Source organism: Crotalus tigris, unplaced genomic scaffold (assembly GCF_016545835.1).
Source record: "Crotalus tigris isolate CLP2741 ecotype Arizona unplaced genomic scaffold, ASM1654583v1 scf7180000017668.6805642782:7212621, whole genome shotgun sequence".
Classification (NCBI taxonomy): Eukaryota; Metazoa; Chordata; class Lepidosauria; order Squamata; family Viperidae; genus Crotalus; species Crotalus tigris.
The window spans coordinates 3,113,912-3,128,893 of record NW_024096554.1 but is presented as its reverse complement, the minus strand read 5'-3'; the positions used below and the strand labels follow the sequence as shown (position 1 = coordinate 3,128,893).

At 32.9% G+C, this 14,982-nt stretch overlaps 1 protein-coding gene across 5 annotated transcripts in view; it reads right to left on the bottom strand.

Annotated features, from left to right (window-relative positions):
• The window catches only part of KIF6 (kinesin family member 6), a 129,352-nt gene that overhangs the window by 80,699 nt on the left and 33,671 nt on the right, over positions 1 to 14,982 (bottom strand). For all 5 annotated transcript variants that reach the window (XR_005556016.1, XR_005556017.1, XR_005556018.1 and 2 more), the window contains exons 5-10: positions 13,731 to 13,840; positions 11,424 to 11,553; positions 7,267 to 7,473; positions 6,127 to 6,270; positions 4,578 to 4,664; positions 3,727 to 3,830 (exon numbers count right to left, since the gene is read on the bottom strand). Coding sequence is in view for 2 of the 5 variants with exons in the window: in XM_039337099.1 (XP_039193033.1) it covers positions 3,727 to 3,830; positions 4,578 to 4,664; positions 6,127 to 6,270; positions 7,267 to 7,473; positions 11,424 to 11,553; positions 13,731 to 13,840 (782 nt within the window). In the remaining 3 variants the exon portion in view is untranslated. The remainder of the gene's footprint in view (positions 1 to 3,726; positions 3,831 to 4,577; positions 4,665 to 6,126; positions 6,271 to 7,266; positions 7,474 to 11,423; positions 11,554 to 13,730; positions 13,841 to 14,982) is intronic.

Genomic DNA, 14,982 nt, shown 5'->3' with positions numbered 1-14,982 from the left:
AAGTTATATTTTGTTCAGTTAGTCTTATTTATAATTAATGGTCCACAGAATGGAATCTTTAAGCACTTGAAAGTAATCCTGTTTAATAGTCTTGCATATATTGATGATTTTTAAAATTAATGTAGGGCCAAGAGAGGAACATGTGCACTGTAGAAGGCTGTCAGACTGTCAAGTAGGCCTTCCTGGAAGAGATGATCTCCTCAGGAGGCAGTAACATAATGAGCATAATTGATCTGTAAATAGGTCTTTTTCTGAAAACTTTATAAAGTATCAGAATGAGAGACTAGCATATTTGATGGAAATAATGTTCATCTCAGCCCATTTTGCAGAACCTGTGACTGAATTATTTTGTTGGATATACTGATCTTTATCTATACATGTCAAACTCGCGACGTCATGTAATATCGCGCAGCATATCGGGACAGTTTTGCCATTGCCAGCAATAGAGTAGGTGTAGCTTCCGGATGATGCATCCGGCCCGTGGGCTGGCAGTTTGACACCCATGATCTATACTAAGACCAATCTTCTAGTCTGCTTCTACTTGTAAGTAATTTAGTAGATTTTAGATTTGTACCTAAGAATTGGCTTGAATAACTGTTTGGCTGTAGTGTTTGTATATGGTTAATGTGATGGATTTTGGTCTTCAATAACTGACTAGGAATATTATATTTAAAACAGTCAATAAGTTAGACTTAACTAATTTGTGAAAGAATTTTGGAAGCTCTCAATTTGACTTAAGTGTAAACTATTAATCATTCATAGCTGCTCCTCCTTTTTTATTACAGAACCCTGAGACATCATATCATATACAGTATAAGGTTCACTATATATACTGTATGTCCACTCCCATCGGCTATAGTCTTCAAAACACATGAGGCAAATGTCAAAGAGATAAAAATAGTGGCCTGCAAAAAAGCTATTTTATAATATTGTTTTTCAGTATCTGATGAACCAACAGGAAATATTTCAGGTTGCTTGGTAAAAAAAAATCTTTGTTTTAAGCACCTACGATCAAATGTAGCAAGAAAAGTAAAATATTCTATTCAAAATGTTTTCTTTTGGAAGCCCTGAACTCAAAAATAAATGTCTTTCTGAATATCCCTTATCACTTTTGATCTAACTGAATTAGTCATATATGAAAGACTAAAATCTAACTTACATAATAAAAAACAACTTGTGAAATCTTTCAACTTGTGAAAGGTAGTAAAATTGCTATCTTTAGGTATTTCTGAATTAATTTGTACATTCCAAGAACCTGTTACTTTCATAACTATGCTATGGTATTTATAAAGATTAAGTTGTTCAGTTTTATTTCAGCATAGTTATATGTACTAAACCTTCAACTACTTCTTTTGAAATATAATCATATTAAATATAATAATAAAATATCTCTTAATTTGAAGTATTAGTTGAAACTAAATTCTACTAGTATGTCCGTGCTTATTATGCAAATGAAAAAAATATATATTTCAGAGACTTCCAGTTCATCACAAAGCTGCATGGACGGTTGGGAGACTTGCTCTCTCTCCCCCGTTCAGTTTCGCATCACTGGGGGGCCCTAAAAAGGGCCGAAAGTCACCCCGAAGAGGCGACCAGCAAGGAGGGGCTTTCGCTGGATCCCAGAAGAGCAGCAACTCTTCCGTCAGACCAGGCGATCCCTCCAAACTGGCGAATGAAAGGACTGGCCACAGAAATATGGCTCCTCCCTAGGCTGCAAACAGCTGAAGTCACACTACCATTTGGCAACTTCAAAGCAGCGTGGACAGGACTGGGTGAGGTTTGCCTCTCTTACATCTTAACTACATAATTACCTGCATAAGCTGCTAAAGTACTTTCCCCCCTGTGGTGAGGGAAGGGGGATTCTATCCGTCCCTCCAGAAACAGCAGCTATCAACTACTTGGGAGTTTAAAACGTTGGAAAAATACTGAGATGTTAATTGGAATCCTATTTCCTAAAATTGGTGGATTATAAGATTTGCAACTTTCTGCTCTCTTTATATATATTTCTTCCTTGATTTTTATTCTAATTACTATTGAAGATTGGGGGTTTTCCCCCCTTAAAATAGAGTGAAAAAAAAACATAAAAAGATCCAACTAATTCTAAGACGTAACCTGCTATTCTCTAAGAGACTTGTTGATAGCTTTGAAAATAGACAAGATAAAAAATGAAACACCATCTGCAAAATTCATCTCAGCTCCCTATTTGGTGGACTTTCTGACAGTTTCTTTCTCTTGAGTTTAATATATTATAATGGAAGGAGAACAGGAAGGGATTTCTTCTACAGAGGAAGTACAGGAACAAATTCTTTGTATGTTAAAAGTGATGATCCAAACTCTACGTATGCAAGCTCTGGATATACAAACTCAAACTATAACTTCAATCAAAGAATTATCTATACAGAATTCTATAGAGAAAGTGAAACAACCAAATTTTATGACAGAAGACTTAGATACTCAACAAAACACAAAAAAGAAATTGATAATAGAGAACAAGGAAAGGGCATTTCTTATAAATCAGAAGGAATTTGAAGATAAACAAGAAAAACAGATGAAAGAGAAGATAAATACTTTGGGACAACTGCATTGAACTGGAAAAATAAAGAGACGACTGGCTAAATTAAGTCCTCTTAAGAAAACATCAACTGGACATTCTTATCAACATCAAACAATAGCCACAACAATACAAGGATATTTTTTTCATGATTTAAAGGCAAAAATACGAAAAATGACCTGGCAGAGGAAAAAAAGCTAGAATAAGATTGAAAAAGATTGGGGTTCTGATCTATATATGAGATCTAAAATAGAATATATCTAAATAGATAGAATATGTATTCTGAACACAAGACATTGTAACGATTTGAGATAAAGAAAATTTTGGTCATATAAAATCTAGAAATATGTTGAAATAAGAATATTATACTGTCATTAGATGGGTTAGATAGAGGGTAGAAGTTATATATAAGGTGTGTATTTTAAATATTAGAATGTATGAGCAATTGGGATAAAGGAATTGTGTTTAATTAAAATTTGGAAAAATTAAATATTAAATGTAATCTGAACGTCTACAAATAATTAAGATTTGAATTTAAGATATTGTTATGAGTTGAGACAAAGGTTAAGTAAAACTTAAAAGTATAAGTACTAATAATTAAATTTGTATATGGGTTTGTGGTATAAATGTTGATGGTTTATTTTCAATTTTTTTTTCTCTTTCTGGAAAGGAAGGAAGGAAGTGAAAGGAAGAAAAGGAAAAAAAATATTAGCTCCAAATGTGAGGTAGGAGACTTAGAAATTGGGATCATTTAAAACCTGGAAATGATAAAGATTAAACGTTAAACTTAAATATCAATGGCAAATTAAAGTTAAGAAAAACTTACTAGGTTATTGTCTAAAAGGTGGAATGTCAAATTAATTAAGATATGTATAGACTAAAGATTATTGATGAATATTAGAAAGGTACTTTTTGTTTGATTAATAGAATAAGAACTGTATTGGTTTGAACATGACAGTAGATATCATGGAGGAAAGAGAGGGAATTAGTTTGTTGTAATAATTTGAGATTTGTACTGATGATATTCAAATGTAACAGAATTACTGTGCTCAGCCGCCACGGTACTTTTCAAATATGTAAATGTAATATTGTAAAATTAATAAAAAACTTGAAACTGAAAAAAAAGAAAAAATTATATTTCAGAATTAGATGACATAAAGAAAGCCAAATAATACTCTAGCAGCTCTTCTTTTGAGAGTTCTTCAAGTCTTTGTTCTCCAGTCACCATGGCCAATTCATTTTTTAATTCCTGGATTTCCTTCTTCAGACGCATAATCATCTGGAAATATAAAGTGGATCAACCGATTAGCAATAAACGTATGATTTAGAAGTCGTGATGCTCTTTTCTATATAAACCAAATTGTTAATTTTTATATTTCCCCCCCCCCAAAAATGAAATAGTTCTGTGAACTTAAATAACGGCATGCTTTGGAAAAATAAATGAATTGTGATTTGGAGGAAGAGAAACTGGTAAACACTAGTAAACACTGGACAACTGAGATTCAATTCTTGACTGGTTTAGCATTTTGAATTTGTATTCATGGCATAGCTACATAGTTCTGGATTAGGCAATAAGTTTTCACCATATTTATTCTCTAGCGGAGGGCAATATTCTCAATATGTACCTGGAAAAAAGTTCTACTGAATATACAAGAGCTTACTTTCAAGTTAAATATAGCTACACTACATATATCACTACATACAACTATTCTACAGAACTTCAAAAGGTAAAATCAAACTGATTGCTTAATATTAGTGATTGAAAATATGATGCATTAGATCACTCTGTATGTTTAAGAAAATATTTAGTCATTGTTAATAATAGTGCAATTTAGTTATTGTTAATAATAATACAACACTATGTAAGTTGCATCAAGTACGCAATATTTTTAATCACTTGTGACAAATAGGCCTCCACTACCATATTCAAGAAACAAAATGAATAACAATATTAGGAATAATTATTACATGGAAATCACTGTCATGGTATATACTGTTATCAAAAAGAGTCAGTGAGCAGCCTTACCAATCCAGGATCAATTTCTTCATTTAGAACAGCTTCATTTTTAATAACAGCAACTCGCTGAGCAAATCTACAGGTAGATATAGATTCCTAAAAGGAAACAAAAAATCTTAACAAATAGGTTTTCTACAATGTAAGAATCAAAGCAACAATCTTTAAAATGGTCTTAACATACTTTAACAAAAATGAATGCCAAACAAATTATATATTGATAAAAATACTTTCAGTCTATTATATCTGAGGACTGAATTAGATAATATGGCATGTATCATTTGCAAGCAAAACTAGCAGCCCCATATCTACTCCCATATTTCTCCATAAAATTAAATTATTATGATATTTATTTTTTGTGATCACTAATTAACAGGCTGCCGCTAATGGAGAACACAAAATTGATCATACTATAGATTTCAATGACTAAAGAGTAAAGATGTAAAAGCAAAGGACTTGTAGATGAGGTTCAGTATTCAGCAATAAATCAATATTTGGTATTATATTTTAGTTACTGTAAACATTATTTTAAAATTATAATTATGTGCATGACTGATGTTAAATTATTTTATAATAAATCAGCAGTGATATAAAGTGCAATGTAAGACATTGACCCTTAATGATGTATTTTCATTTTTTTAAAGATCTCATAAAATCTTAAATTCCATTAATTTTATGTATCTATTTCTAGTTTCAAAACTAATTAACTCTTTTTTTAACTTCAGTTATATTTTCTTTTTAATTTGCTAATGATCCACTAGCATATGGTTTATACCAACATTACCTATTATTTGTATAAACAAGTTATTAACTAGCTTTAAAATATATTTTATTCTGCGTCAATGTTGCTAAGGAATTTAGTTACATTTCTATCATGGTTAATTTTTAAAAAACAACAATGCCATAAGATTATTATTTATTATGTGAATTAAGATACATTCAGACTGACTGTTAGTATGTACTGAATATAATAAAAAGAGCTGTATTGTAATCATCCACGAAATGACTTTTACCACTTATTATGACCTGATCTGATATTAAATATAATGAAAAAGAATTTTTTTATCCAAATCTCATCACAAAATCTGAAGCAATCTTCAGAAAAAAGATCAACTTGTCTTCCATTTAAAATTTTCTTCCATCTCTAGGCCTCTGACAAGTGAAGGATACAAAATGCCTTGAACGTTCAGTACAACCATATGGCAAAATATTGCATTATTCAGAGCTCCCTATTAACCTTCAGGTACTTCAGGTAACAATAAAGGTGGGAGTCACAGGAGGGTAGAGGAGAGAAAATTGAAAGGGTGAATAAATTCAAGATTTATTTATAATTTTTTTTTATTAGAGGTCTTTCATTTTTTTTCCTTTTCTACTTTTTTAATGTCTAGTTCTGCACTCCTAATAGTCAAATCCTCAAAAATGGAGAAAAAAAACTATTCTAAGAATGCTACATCTCTGTCAGAGTTTAATCATACTGCATCAGTTATGCAATGAATTTTGAGCATAAAAATTGTTATATTAATATAAAACCAAACTGAGAATGGAAAATGGGAAAACGTACATCTATGTTCCTTTTTTCTATTGAGAGTGTTGCAATCATTGTTGTCATGCAATTCCCTCCCAGACTGTCTCTTAGCACTGAAGTCATCATGGAGTTTCTGTAGGGGATGTGAGATCTGTTTTTTTCTGACAGAGCAATGATTACCTGCAATATAAGTAATAAGTAGAAAAGCTTATTAAGCTCTGATATCTTGCTTTTGATTACTTAAGACAAGTAAGTCTTATACAATTGCACTAAACATAGTGCAAGAAGAACAATACAGAAACTGCACACACACACACACACACACACACACATACACACACACACCCTTCTAGTGCTGGTGATTATGATTAGGCACAACCTCTTCATTGTTTTATAACAAAAGTAGACCAAAAAATATTACTTTGAGTTGCTGAATGTTTTCAGGAAGCATAATGCTCTGTTTGACAATGGAACTGAAAAGACTGATGAGCATAATAGTGATGAAAGTACTGCAGCACATCTACTTCCACAATTATGCATCTTCCAGACTTCATCCATATTTGAAGATCAGGATAAGACACTATAACTTTGTTATATTTTTTAGTCACTGAATACCCCAGGCGGAATGATTAGTCATACAATTATCTTGCTAGATTGATGAAATTCAATTTTTTGTGCCTGGGATCAACCCTTTCCTTCCCAGAGCCAACACCTTGGAAGTTATGACCATCTGATTTGGAAAATATCTTCACTGACGGTGGATTATCATTTATTTTGCCACAAAGCATATGTGTCTCATACTGCATTCTCCCTTCCTGTCTATTCCCCCCTCCCCACCTCTGCCCTTTTGGCTGCCCAATTGTCATCTCTGCCAATTGCATTTTGCCCAAATCACATGTGTAACTTTGAAGGGTCACTGAACAATGGTAGTTAAGCGAGAACTACCTGAATATAAAATTACCATTATTAAAGTTCATTATGTGCTATTAAACAGATCTCTAAATAAGAAGATCTATCAAATGGTACAATATATTAAAGTACAGTACAGACATTTTGCCACAGAGTAGCTACATCGTGTTCCATGTTTAAATCAAAATTCAATGGTTCAAATGCCAAGTGCAAGAGAACATGAATATTATAAAACAATACAAGAAATGGAAACTGGATCAACTTTACCTGTTCCAAATAATGTAGAGACAGATTGATGTATTTGGCCTCTGTCAGTTGCTGGCCTCCAACTCCAGTCTTTCCAACACGCTCTGAACCAGCCAGGTCCACTAAGTGTAGTTTGGAACGCCGAATGGTTGCTGATCCTGGTTCTTTGCTTGAGATATGAATGGTGAAAATGCAATGTGAACGTGTGGAGGCTTCATTCATTGGAGTCTGTGAGAGAAAGGATTTCCTAAGCCTTATTTTTTAATTCTCAGTCTAAATGCTAATGATTATTTAGAAAAGTAAAGTGGTTTAAGTTAAAACAGATCACAATAATATTTTGAAACTTGTTTGGTCCAACCCCAAGATGCCATAATAATTCCATTTATAATGGGCTGTATTGGAGGAAGGAAAAAAAATGGTTGATTCATCTGTCCTACTACATATCCCTATAAAAGTTCAAGAGAGTTCCTTAATCAAAACAAAAACATTGTAAATCATGCAACATGACTGCCCATAATGCACAAATGCCTATAAATGCAGTCCAAGTGCTCAAAATGCAATCACATGACCATGGAGTGAGGGGATATTAGAAGTTAAAAACCAGTTCATAAGTAGCTTTGGGGGTGATTATAACTTTGAATGGTCATTTAAAGACCGGTTGTAAGTTAAGGACTACCTGAATAGGACCAGAACTGTATAGTTACCAGTATACCAGTTATATGTAACAGATTTGTGTAATATTATGACACCAAGAGATTCATCTTCAATTCCTTTTCACTGAGTCCTTATACAAAATTTATCTTCTCAATAGTTACATACAAACTCAGTACTAGTTAACTGAGTATTCATTTTCTTTCTTTTTTCTTTTTTTTTGAGCCTTGTATATCACTTAACATTTGATGACAGAGAAATGCATTCACTCTTTCAATTTAAACCTCCCAACTGGGAGAAACTTTTGCTCGAAATAATATGGTATCATCAGCAACCTGATGCCCTTTGCATCATATCTAAAATCAGCATATTTATGAAAAAATTGCTAGTTTTGGTGGTAAAATACTCTATATGCTAAAATGTACAGAATACATAGATAGTACACTCACAGATGAAAAAGTAGGTAAAAAAGTTTTGCTTTCATCTTTAAATATTTAAAATGTTTACATTCATTAAATCTGCCAAGAATATTTGCTCTAGGCATTTTCCAAACATAAATAGCTAAACAAATACAACATAGATATATAAATTCCCAAACTGAAGGAATAGAGAAGCACTGCAATAAAATGTTTTATTGAAACATTTCCTCTTATTAAAACAGGCTAAGTTTGCATTAAAAGGAAAAAAAATTAACTGAAGGGTGGCTTTGATTTAATTTCCTAAAAATAAAATTTCTGAGTTATTTGTCTCCATATTTTGAGTCAATATTTTATTTTGTTGTTAGTTTTGTTATTGTTAAAAGATAATAAAATACAGTCTTTCATGTTGATAGACTTAACACTATTTTGAATGTATGGTAAAGAGATCAAAAACTACACACTTTGATTTACATCCATTTCATTTTTATTGGCTGAACATAAAAGAATGTGAAATTGGGTTACATTCAATGTGATAGAAGTTTCCCAGTCTCAACAAATCACTGAGTTGTGATGTGAACTGATAGCAAGAAAACATGACTATAAAGTATGTTTTGAATCATAATAAAGGTGGGATATAAATAAAATAAAAATAAATAAAAACAAGGTCATATTCTTGATTGTTAAATCTATCAGAATGGTATGTACAGTCTGCTTTCCTTTAAGCTTTCAGAAAAAAAAAGATTCACAAATGTTACATTACATCATGTACCATGTACAAAATTATATTTGACTTCCACCACGATTTCCTCTTGTGAGGCAGAATTTCTCTATTTTTATACAATATATATCCTGTGTGGTGTTTCTGGTTACACCTAAAAAAATCTTAAATGATCCTAAATTTGCTATTTCTGAATTTGTACATCAGCCTGAAATTTAATTAGTAAAGCCAAATACAGAAAGGCATGATCAAAGAAATGAAAATAGAATTCCTTTCTAGGAATAACAATTCCTTATAAGAAAGAAGAGTTAGTCCTCAGAACTGCCATATTGCAAAGGGATTTGTAAAGGGCTGCTCTTATGAATAAACGAAATATTTCTTTGCCATTCTAAAGTCTTACAATTTAATAATGAAAGAGTTATTCTCCTTACTGAATAGTAAGATTTCAGATCCTTTAAGTATTCCCATTGTTACTAGAAAACCTGCAACAAAGATTTTTCTTAGACAGATTCATGCCAGAGGAAAGACACATAAACTTATTATTTTCTTCCTCATTACTTAGCTTCATAAAACTTTTCTTTCAAAATGGATCGAAGAAATAATAGACCAACCCGTAGACTGGAAACCAGAGATCTTTTTGTTGGGTATTTTAAACAGAAAATATAGTAAAGAAATATGGTACTTAATTTTACATATAATAACGGCGGCAAGAATAGCATATGCACAGTGCTGGAAAAATGAGAATATACCATCAGAGGAAGAAGTGATGAGGAAAATCCTGGACTGTGCTGAGATGGACAAATTAACAAAAGAGATAAAAGAAAAGGAACAAGTGGTATGACTGGTTGGAGACTAGAAATAATAGAGGAGAATAAATATGGAAAGGTCAAAAGTGAAAATATGTGTATAATAATGTATAATAATAATAATATGAATTATTCTTAGTAAGAAGTAGAATATGAAGGAAGAAAAATGTAAATAAGAAACAATGGGGCAATAAGGACAAATATTCTAAAGAAGAATAAGGGGGAAAATGTAAATAATAGAAGATTACCTTTATATAATTGCTGGAGGAGTATATACTGTGTATGTATGTGTATTATGTTTTGCTTTGTTTTGTTTTGTTTTGTTGGTTAAAAAAATAAAATAAAAAATAATAATAAAAAAAACTATTCTTTCACTATATACTATTGTTTCATGTCATATTAAAAATGAAGCAGTTTAATGTGCAGATAAATCCACATCTACTTTGATTTTCACATTTGATCAACTGAGATTAAGACCTAAGCATATGTTTGTTATGCCTTGTGTTGCAACACATACAAATTCAGAGGAAAGCGGTAAAGATGAGTAGGGAACTGACTATTAAGTCTTATGAGGAGAGACTGAGAAAAATGGAAATATCTAGTTTCAAGAAACATGATGATGGATTTAACAGTATAATATTCTTTAAATACCAGAAGAGATGTTACATTCAGGGCTGCCATGGGGGGGAAAAGCCAAGGGAAACAACTGTCCAGCTCTCTTTGGCTAGCTTCAATTTGAATGAAGCTACCAGAAATTCAGCACACCACAAATAAAAATGAATCATTATGAAATGACACAATTAAAGCCATTTCCAACAACAGATTTCCAGTAGAAATTTCTGAAAGTTACAGGTCTTGGGCTTAATTTCAGTGCCTTTTCCATCACTTAATGGAAGTCCTACATTATGCTTTCCAAGGGCCAAGAGGGGAGAGATATATATTGACATTCTCCAGATTCCTGTCTTGGGGAACTCTAGCTGACATGTCTCCCACAAAAACTTAATTCGGGAAGACATGATTTCTCTGCCAAAGTACCTTTCTTGTCACATAGAAATTCTTCTAATATAAAGTGTATAATATGTGTATAATATGATTTACACTGGATTCACAAATTCAATTAAATATTTAAATATATTTAGAAGTAAAAGAAAAACAATGATACTTTAAGAACAAAATTTAGCTTATGAAGATATAATAAATTTGACTGAAATTTCTGAATAGATGGCTAGAAAGTAGCACTCAGAATTCTATATAAGATAGGTGATTATATACATATTTTAAATAAATAAACAAACAGATATTTTACTATAAATCAAAGAAAGAAGCAACCTAGAAATAAGGAGAAACTTCCTGACAGTTAGAACAATTAACCAGTGGAACAACCTGCCTCCAGAAGCGGTGAATGCTCCAACACTGGAAGTTTTTAAGAAGAAACTGGACAGCCATTTGTCCAAAATGGTATAGGGTTACCTGCCTGAGCAGGGGATTGGACTTGAAGACCTCCAAGGTCCCTTCCAAGTTTATTATTATTATTATAAAGCTTTTTGATGATGACAGAATAAGAAATGTTCATAACATGCTCACTTCTGCAATCATCCTGTTTGTGTCACCTAAGAAAAGCAGATTCAGGGCTTCTTCTTCATTGGTTGCTTGCTGCAAAGAGAGATGTTTCAGGTGAATGTTCTGATCAGGATCCTCCATTATTGTAACCTTTCTACATGAAAAAATTAAAAAAAGAAAAACTTGTATGGATTTTAATTTTTAATGATAAATTACACAGGAATATTTATTCAAAAATTTTGCTAGTAATTAAATGTACTACTTTCTTGATCATATACATACATATATCTCAAATGCTTTAAGGTTTATGTAACTCTAGCTACTAACAGCAAGATTTCCCAGTAAATGAAATATATATTTTAGAATTACTTATTCTATTGAAGGAGAAAACTGAGTTGTTTAATATTAAAGAGATAGAACTGTAACATTAACAGTCTCCTTATACTACCCTGCCCTATTCCAGATGATCAGGAAGAGAAATCTTAATTTGTTGTTACAGTAAACAGGAAAACCAATTTAAAGAAAATTCTACTTTGCTAAACAGTTTAGCAAAATGAGCTTACTATCGGCTTGCTTAGATACTGGGTTGCCTGGCAGAAGAATTTAATGGAAAAAGGAACTCAATATGAGAGATAATTTTTTAAAAAGCAAATATAAATTGGTATAATGGGTATAAGAACCACGGTGGCGCAGTAGTTAGAATGCAGTATTACAGGCTAATTCTGCCAACTGCCACAGTTCGATTCTGACTGGCTCAAGGTTAACGCAGCCTTCCATCCTTCCGAGGTTGCTAAATGAGGACCCAGGGTGTTGTGGGGCAATATGCTGACTCTATAAACCTCTTAGAGAGGCCTGTAAAGCACTAGGAAGCAGTATATAAGTCTAAGTGCTACTGCTATTATCACAGAAAATCCAGTGAAAGAAAAAGATACTAAATGCCAGAGTGGCTGGATAAAAATCGTAGGGCTATATTGGAAAATAAAGGACACATACAAAATAAAAAGATAATCCCTGAATCAAATCTGATGCTTGCATATACATGGTAATGTAAGTTTTTTTAGCAGCCATACTGAAGGGCTTGTTATTGCCTTCTTCTAGAATGGATTTCTGTTTTTGTTTCTTTGTTTTGTTTTTAATTCCCAATTTAGTCTTCAGGTTTGTGATTTCTTGGTAGTCTTTCAGCCAAAAGACTACAGCCAGTGAGCCAACTGGGGAGTAAGTTTTCAAAATAATTACATATTTTTTTATTTCTTTTCTATGCTTTGTGCATAGTCAGATACTGCTACATATGTGTAGGAAATATAGGTCACATTACTGAAACATAAAAAGTATATTGATTTCAGTATTAAAATAGATAATTGTGGGAATTGTGGTACCTTTTTGGACCTGGAACAGTAAAGGTCACAATTTTTTCTAAAAGAAGTCCTCAGATGTTCCATTTCTTACAAGTTCTACAACTTGGCTGATACAACTGAAGAAATTTATACAGCTCAACTTGGCTACTATTGTTTTATACAAATTCCACTTAGCTTTAAAAGGAATCTACAAATTTCATCCATTTAGCCAAATGGAAAACATTCTTTGTTTATGCCTTCTCTATCATTATGAATAAATTAGCAGTACTTTTCCACATCAAGATCCAAATTAGCATTAAAACATGGATACATTTTTACTTATAGAAAGAAATCAGAAATTACTAGAATAAAGCTGTGTATACAACTGCAATGTGAGGGATAAAATATTGGCTAGTACTAATGTTTCCAGTTAATTTTTCTGTTTCTATCTTGACAAAGTGACCTTTTAAATAATATTTCCATCCAATATAGAGTATGTGACAGTGAAAAGGGTTATATTTACTATTACAATGTTCATATTCATTCATTAATATATATTAATACATACAAATATAAAAAAGTCTAGTAGTAACCTAGATTTCACTAGCAGTCTTTGTAGGCCAAAATTCACTCTCTCTGCAAATGGTTACAAAACTGTTGAAGCATTACCCCAATATATAGTTGTGATTATTTTTTTATTATTTGTCCATGAAAAATCTAGAAAAATACACTGTAGTCTTGAATTATTTATTGTAATGCTATTTATTTGATTCATAGTATACAATAACATTTGAAAGAAAAAATAGACATAAAATAAGCAGTACTATTTGCTACTGTAATGTCACAGAAACTTTGATAGAAATTTTAAATTTTAATTTCTGTTGATATGCACACTGGCAAATATACACAGAGAAATATGCAGGGCACCTAAAGAGAACTGGAACTAGGAGAAAAGGAAAAGAGATGTTCTAATTTTTACAAAGATTGTATTACTCACGGTAAGTCTTCAAGTTTGGAGGCTTCATGCCGTGGATCGAGCAGATCATAACCACACTCATTGTAAATTTCTAAGTAAGAAATATGTGTGGTATATACTTTACTGCTATCCTGAATTAAAAAGAAAAAATTCAATAATCGTATAAAATCTGGATTTTACCTACATTTATATTTTTACTTTAATACTGTATAGGCTTGATGTTAGGATTTGTCTTCTCTATCTAGTTCAGTGGTTCTCAACCTGTGGGTCGGGACCCCATTTGGGGTCGAATGACCATTTCACGGGGTCACCAAACAACGCAGTCCGCCATTTCCCCCCCCCTTTTCCTTAGCTGTGCTACTCCCTTTTATTCTATTGGCTTTTGAAAGCCAATAGAATAGACTCTCTTGAATAGTCTAATTCTATTGGCTTTCAAAAGCCAATAGGAATTGTCCAGGCTGTCTCTGCCCTGCTGAGCCTGCCAAAAGTCCCATTCTGCAAACGGTGCTGCAAGGTGTCTGCAGCGAAGGCGAGCTGTCTGGAAGTTTCCACCCCTCCCTGCTGAGCAACTACTAAAAATGTAAGTAAAAGAGGGCCAGGGGTGGGAGGTGGGAGGTCGGCGGATGCAGGGAGGGTTGCTGGTGCGTGTGGGGCCCGGCGGGTGCCTTACCTCCCTTGGGCTGGGCCAGCTGGTGGCCCAGCCGATGGTCGGCCTGTGCCATCTCTGCCGCTTGCCAGCTATACGCCTTGGCTGGCGCAGGGGGCGGCACCACACATGCGTGGCACTCCCAGGCAGGGAAAGTCCTTGACTTACAACCGGTTGGGTAGTCCTCAAATTATGACTGGTTGGGTAGTCCTCAACTTACGACCGGTTGGGGGGTCGCGGCATTAAAAAGGTTGAGAACCACTGATCTAGTTAAATATCTCCAGTATATACTGTATCATCAATAAACACACATGCTGAAGAATTCCAGCAAGATAAAACATAAAATACAATCCATCCTAATGATACTATGTTAAAATAAAATGAACTGAGCCATTATTAATAACCAATTAGTCTCAGAAGTAAAAAAATGTCTCAAAAGTAAAAAAGAATCAATAATTATAATAACAGATGATGAATCAACTCCCAAATGCTCTCCAGAAAACCTCCATTTTTATCGTACTTTAGAAAGCTAATAAAGTAGGACTAATCTAATTTCTAAGGAGAGGCTCTAACCTTATAACCAGTGCAATAACAGAAAGCAATTCCTTGTGGCCTCAGATCCCCTCA